Source organism: Phaethon aethereus (genome assembly GCF_964289735.1).
Source record: "Phaethon aethereus genome assembly, chromosome: 5".
NCBI classification, from domain to species: Eukaryota; Metazoa; Chordata; class Aves; order Phaethontiformes; family Phaethontidae; genus Phaethon; species Phaethon aethereus.
Genome location: NC_138579.1, coordinates 42,603,261 through 42,610,724, shown reverse-complemented (window position 1 = coordinate 42,610,724; position 7,464 = coordinate 42,603,261). Strand labels below are relative to the sequence as shown.

The window sequence follows — 7,464 nt, the reverse complement described above, 5'->3', positions numbered from 1 at the left end:
GCTGTCACAGCTTTAAAAGGCTCTTGCTGTCTTGTAGTATGGTTATAAGCAGTAGCCCCTCACTTTCTGTTCCAATCTACAAGTGTCTAATTAATTTATGAGGGAACGCAACTAGGGTTGGGAATTAAAACTGTGTAAAAGCAGCAGTCTCTACTTTGGTTTATGGCAGCAGGCTACAGCAGTGGGCACTGATTTCACAGGATGAATTACTGACAGTTTTGAATGGTCTTGCAAGAAATGTAATCAAAATCCTAGGTATGAAATGGCCAATAAATCCAACATTTTAGTCTTTCTTCAGCAGGTATCAGTAACATCAAACTGAATACGAAAGATTACCTCATACTGCTGTTCCCAATAACTACTTAGAGCACAATTTCATGAGAAGGTAATCCTGCTCTCTTCTCATGCTCCCAACACATGGACTCAGTAACGCCACAGAACGTTATCCAAACTTGCATGTGGCTGGTTTAAATAACTGAATGGGCTTGCAGGATCTGACAGGCCAGAGAGCCAGCAAGGCAAATAGAGCAGATCCATAGGTATGCAAGGAGGTAGTGAGAAAGAGATCCCTTCCCTTGAGCAACAGCAAACTACTGTATCAGTTTAGCCGTGCAAGACACTGCTGTTTAAAGTCCACTTGAAATGTACTCTATTCCTATCAACTAAGTATGATGCTAGTGCACTGCACCACATATCTAGAAAGGCATTTATGCATATAGCTCTGCGTGCTGATCCTGAAACACTTCTATTCCTCCAATTAAACAGAGCAAATCCACCTCTACTCTTACACATGCTTTTTACATTCCCCTTCCACATTCTACAGGAAAACAAACCATTTCAACCTGTGATGGGTTGACCCTGGCTGGCTGCTAGATGCCCACCAAAGCTGCTCTATCACTCCCCATCTCAGCTGGACAGGAAAAAGAAAATATAAAGAAAGGCTCATGGGTCAAAATAAGGACAGGGAGAGATCATTCACCAATTACTGTAATGGGCAAAACAGACTCAACTTGGGGAAAAAAATTAAATTATTACCAGAGTAGGATGAGAAATAAACCAAAATCTTAAAAACACCTCCCACCCTTCCCTTCTTCCCGGGCTCAAATTACTCCCGATTTTCTCTACCTCCACCCCGCCCAGTGGCACAGGGGTATGGGAAATGGGGGTTGCAGTCAGTTCATCACACGATGTCTCTGCCGCTCCTTCCTCCTCAGGGGGAGGACTCCTCACACACTTCCCCTGCTCCAGCGCGGAGTCCCTCCCACAGGAGTCAAGTCCTCCACAAACTTCGTGAGTCCTTCCCACAGGCTGCAGTTCTTCACGGACTGCCCCAGTGTGGGTCCCTTCCACAGGGTGCTGTCCTTCGGGAACAGACTGCTCCAGCCTGGGTCCCCCATGGGGTCACAAGTCCTGCCAGCAAACCTGCTCCAGCCTGGGCTCCTCTCTCCACAGGTCCTGCCAGGAGCCTGTTCCAGCATGGGCTTCCCACAGGGTCACAGCCTCCTTTGGGCATCCACCCGCTCCGGCATGGGGTCCTCCTCGGGCTGCAGGTGCAGATCTGCTCTAACGTGGATCTCTATGGGCTGCAGGGGGACAGCCAGCCTCACCATGGTCTTCACCATGGGCTGCAGGGAAATTTCTACACTGGCACCTGGAGCACCTCCTCCCCCTCCTTCTTCACTGACCTTGGAGTCATTTCTCTCACATATTCTCACTCCTCTCTTCAGCTGCTGTTGAGTAGGTTTTTCTCCCTTTCTTGAATATGTTACCCCAGAGGCGCTACCACCATCACTGATTGGCTCGGCCTTGGACAGCAGCAGGTCCGTCTTGGAGCTGGCTGGCATTGGCTCTTGGACACAGGGGAAGCTTCTAGCAGCTTCTCACAGAAGCCACCCCCGCAGCCCCCTGCTACCAAAACCTTGCCATGCAAACCCAGTACACAACCCCATCTAGACAAGATATTTTACCTTATAAAAATGATGCATTTCAATTCGTCTGCCTTAAGTCCAGGTTAGGACACTCTCATGGAGTCTGAAGAAAATGCTGTGTTTTCCATTTTACTACCAGTAAAGCTAGAAAAATAAAATAAAATCACTGAGAAACTATCCTGCTCCTCTCACTGAAGGAGGATGTTTCTAATGGCATGGGATCATATGGCTCCAATGCATTTGGAGCATCACTCCGGAAGCTACACACGGTGGGAATTCAAACAACGGTCTACCCTGGAACGCTGTGCGCCTGAAGAGCAAGGTAAGGCAGACAGTCGGAAGATCAGCAGCTTCCCAGATCCTCTCACACTACGGCAGTCACAATACAAAAGCTTGCTTGCTTTCTCCCAGTGGCTTTCCTTCTAAGCTGTTCCGGCTGGTCATTAGTGTATGAACTTACTGCTGCCTCCAGAGACTACATACAAACAAGCACACATTATTACTACCGCACCCTGATTTTTTTAACAACTCCTGTGATATCTATAGACAACCTTTTGTTCAATCAAAAATAAATTACATAGAAAATCAGTTACTCTGCGGATGTACAGTCACACAGGTAGACTCATGGTCAAGTTTCACAGCTCTACTAAAGTGCACAGAGATGCACTAAGGCTAAATTGGCTCCTAATTTAGGTCTAACAAATACACTTGGTATGCTTGGATAAGAGAAAAATCTAAAAATTAAAAAAAGCAAGCAAGTCCTCAAGAACAGTTTGACTATGCCAGGATATCCTTGATACAAGCCAGGAAGCCTGGCAAGGTAAAGGTGTTCTTCTGTCATTACTTAAAATAGCTTCGTTGTTTTCACATGGTAGATCCCTGGCAAAGTTCATGATAATTTCATATCAGAATAGAACAGAAGCAGAAAAATAAGAGGTCTGGAAAGATGTGAAGTATTAAACCTGACTGACAATCTGTGTTGTGTACAATTTGAAAAAAGAAGCTGAGGCTCTTCTTAGGTGACCTACAAATCCGAACACATAAATCTTAGCTGGGAGATAATACCCAAACTACTTCCCTCCCCACCCCTACTGCAAGGATGCTAAAACACTTTTTGGCTTGCTCTGCCTCAGAAGGCACTACTGCTACCATTTACTGAGACTCAAAGAAAAAGCGCTCGCAATTACAGTACCTTTGATGTGAAGGGTATTTCATACTACAAATGCAGTACAAGTCAAATCTTGCTCACATGCATAGAGTAAAACTGACTGCCAAGTTTGATTTTAGAAAAAAACTGGCCCTCCCCAAAGGACTGAAGCTCACAGGGCCAAAAATTTATGTTCTTTTAAGGTACTGATAAAAATCGGTTGTAAGCAGCCAATACGTTCAACTTTGATTGCGTCATTAGGAAAATGAGTGTTTATTAAGCATCCATTCCTTTCATGGATTGTTTTCAATAAAGGAGGAATATTTGGAGGGAGCAGTCTATCATTTATTACAGTCAATGTAAAGATTCCTGTTAACCTCCCCCATCTTTCAAATCTGCCACCATAGGAATTGAATCTCTCTTCTGTGGTTATCAGCTACATATTGACAAAAGAAAGAGCTAAAAACTGTTCTTAAAAATATGATATACACAAAAATATTCAGAGATAATGATATAATTACCTGTAAATAGAAATTAAATACTACTGAAAATTTCCCGAGACAATTTGATGCGCTTTGAAGAGGCTGACTTTGAGCAATGTACCTTTTCTGAACACTAAGTGAGGCTTGATTTCAATGGAAATGTGTTTTCCCCCTCGCCCCTATTTTTAGCTTATGAAAACATTCTGCTGTCACTTTGAACAACTTGGGAATTTATTGCCTGCAGAGCAGCTAAACTGAAGCCCCAAAAGAAACTACAAATCCAAGGAACAACGGAGATTCAGTTCTTTTAACGATAATCTGAGTATATAGTGCTATATAAAACTGAAGAAGTAGTTCTTCAGATAACAAGACACGATGACAGATTGAAAGACTCATTTTGATATTTTGCAATTTTACCTATAACCAGCAAAGTTTTAAAACAAGTCTGCTCATATTCTGAGCACTTGAAAGACTCTCTCCATTACTTTTCTTTTTCTACCCCAATTAAATTAAAAAAGAACAAAAATAAAATTTCCTTTTATATCTGCCTTTTCTTAAAACTACAGAGATGTTGACATTCACTTGATGCCTGAAGTATGTTTTGAGCATCAAAAATGTCCCTTGCATAGGCAGGTGAATTTAGCATTTAGAGCTTCCCAGCACTATTTAAAATAGTTTGGAGAAACTTATGGTTGATAAAAGTATTTAGGTTTGATGAAGGTCAGTGATTTTTATACATGGTCTTTTCTGCTTTACGGTTGTAAAGGCAGCAAGACATAGAAGCAGGACTACAAAAACATTTTCACTTTACCAATACACATTATGATAGATCTATACAAGGCACTTGTGATAAGCATGTCTCAGTGAAGGTCAGCAGGAACAACTACACCAATGTTTCCCTGCTACTATGTTTCCAATTTCAGTAACTTGCGTGAAATGTGCTGTGAGGTTTAAGGATCTAAGCCTAATTTAAAATTTTGGTGGTTTCAACACATTTGTTGAAAGATTTCCAATATCCTCATTCTTCTTGTATTTTTCACTCTGTTGTCTGCAAAGGTTTCCTGTGAGATGGTGGCACCAGGTGGGAAGGTAGCGTGCCAGGCAGTTCATATCCATCCAGTTTAATCTTGATAAGATGTTTTGCTAATGCAAACTCCTCATCATCCAACATCCCATCACCATCACAGTCTGCAAGTTTCCAGATCTTCCCCAAGACACTGTTGGGTAGTTTAGAAGTCACCATCTCCTTCTTTGCACTGATCCCAGATATTTTGCCATTGATTGGTGACAGAGTGTAGAAAATCTCATCATAAGCAGGTTTATCTTTGGCAACAACCCATTCATCTTCATCAGCTCCTTCCTTAGCACCTTCTCCATATCCATGGCCAAAAGGTCCTGCCATGGTGCCATCAAATGCTCCACCATGTACCATCTCTGTGGGCATATTGCTCTCTTCCTGACTGATCAGGCTCATCAGGGAGGCAATTTTGTTGGCCAGCATGTTATCCACAGCTTCAATTAGCTTTGGTTTCAAAGAGTGAAATTTAGTGAAGTCACAAGTCTCCAACAGCTCCTGTTAATGACAAGGGTTTCAGTGACAGTAGTTAGAAAAAACTTCCGATACATTGAGACAGGTATCTGTTATCTTTTGAAGCATTATCAAAGCTCCTCCTCAAGGGGAAGCAAAGCTGACACGTATGTATCATACACCTAATATATTGGTGAAATACACTAAGACAATTTTGCAACACTGTATACGCTGGTCTGTTAAATTACATTTACAATTTTCACAAAGTGGCAATTCATACAAACATGGCAGCTGATGAATGTTATCTAACAACGTTCCATTTGGTGATTTTCTTCCAAACATCAAAGAAAGCATGCAATTAGGCCCTCAGTCCTGCTAGCACTTATACAAGTGTTTAAGCTAAAAATAAATCCAAGAGTTTGCGGGACTGATCTGATTTTATAGATTAAACTTCTTGTTTGTGGTTAGGTCATGAAGAAACGTCCTTTGCCAGTAAAGAAAAACTGAGCGAGGATAACAGCAGTATTTTTATAGAAGTGCTGCCAGAACTCATGAAGTCATACGGTCCCTGCCGAGTTTTCATCTTGTACATAAACTCCTACTAACCTCAATGAGCTGTTTAACTAGGTGATATGTGCTATCTCAACACAAGCCCCAGCATGTTTTACACCAGAGCGTTGAAAAATTAAAAACACTTTAGGCAATTATTGAATGATTTCTACATGCAAAATGCTAGCCAGGAAGACAGTTACAGTGGAAACTGTTAAAAAACCTCTCTCAAAATAGCATTAAACTGCTTTGACAAATTACATCTATCATCTCAGGGAGCTGCTCCCATACATGTCAGAAGTATAACAATACGAACCCAAGAAACCTGAAGCACAGATGAGTGGCTTTGTCCATGCACACAGAACTCTGGATTTCTTAGAGGAAAACCACCAACCAACAATCATCACTGTTCAGGTGACATTTACACCCAAATCACCTGATTTACGGCAACTTATCAGTATAAATTTATGATATGCAATAAATCTTAGAAAGCAAATGTCAAATGTGCTATCTGTTTTAGCACTACTTTGTTTTCTCACAGTTGTGCTCCTCATTACAGAAGTGACTGATCTCTCATGTATATATTTGCTGCCATCTGCTGCTGAGGCTTAAAGACATGCGCTATTAGTTTTATAAAGTTCCATTCAAGTTTTGATTCAATACCCAAACTGACAAGTGATCACCTCTCATTCTCTCATTCCCCATCACCAACAAAAGTGGCAAGGGAAAAAAAGAGTCAACTTTTTCCACACTAATCCCTTTTAAAACCTAACTCATTAAACCCTTCCAGCAACCCTGCCTGTGAAAACCTAGCTGAAACAGATCTTGTGCTTCATCTATAATTTACTGTCTCATACCAATAATCAATTCCCAAGTTAAATATTTTAGTTCATAAAAGAAACTTGTGCATCGCTGTAGGTGGGTTAATCAGCCAGTCATCACTCTTTATGATTAGCAGTGTAAATGTAGCACATAAATTTTCAGAACGATATGCAAATGTCGATTCAGAAAACATTCTCCACCACACTCATGACTAGCCCATGGTCAGACCAAACTGCAGTCTCCTGATCTCATGTTCTTCAGCTTCCAAGCTGAAGATAAGATTACTAAGATACTATTATTTGTTTCTAAACAACTCACCTTAAATCAGAGGACAAATAAAAAGGTGAGAAAGTGACAGAAAGTTAGTAGTAAGGTTGCATAAAGTTCAAAAAAGAAACAAGAGATAAAAGGTATTTAAAAATTAACAGTAAGAGTACAAATTGAGAACAACTACCTCTCTTCTTCATAGAATACAAGCTCAAAAGGACAGGGGAAAAAAAAAAGACAAGCATCATTTTCAGAAGCAAAAAGTTTTAAACTGGACTTACCAGGTAACACATTGCCTTTGTTACTCACCAGCAAACAGTATCAGTAAGAGCCAAGAACAGAGTAGGATAAAAGTGAATAATGTGTGACTAAGGATATCTTCACCTATGCAAGTATCTGATAGCATTACAAAAGTGATATAAAAACGCACATCTAGGACACAAAACAAGAACTAGCTTAACCCATAAGCGTCCACTGCCATTTTATTTGCACAAAACCTTTAGTAATATTTCTCACAAGGGATGACTAAAAGTACAGAAAGTCTGATCCCTTATGACAATTTCATAGAATAGTTTGGGCTGGAAGGGACCTTTAAAGGCCATCCAGTCCAATCCCCCTGCAATTAGCAGGGACATCATCAACTAGATCAGGTTGCTCAGAGTCCTGTCCAACCTGACCTGCAATGTTTCTGGGGATGGGGCATCTACCACCTCGCTGGGCAACCTGTGCCAGGGTTTCACT

At 41.2% G+C, this 7,464-nt stretch overlaps 1 protein-coding gene across 1 annotated transcript in view; it reads right to left on the bottom strand.

Annotated features, from left to right (window-relative positions):
- Positions 1-4,543: 4,543 nt before the first annotated feature.
- Positions 4,544-7,464, bottom strand: part of EHD4 (EH domain containing 4) — a 30,363-nt gene continuing 27,442 nt past the window's right edge. Inside the window, exon 6 of the mRNA XM_082000839.1 lies at positions 4,544-5,130. Within this exon, the coding sequence (XP_081856965.1) occupies positions 4,594-5,130 (537 nt within the window). The 3' untranslated portion in view covers positions 4,544-4,593. The remainder of the gene's footprint in view (positions 5,131-7,464) is intronic.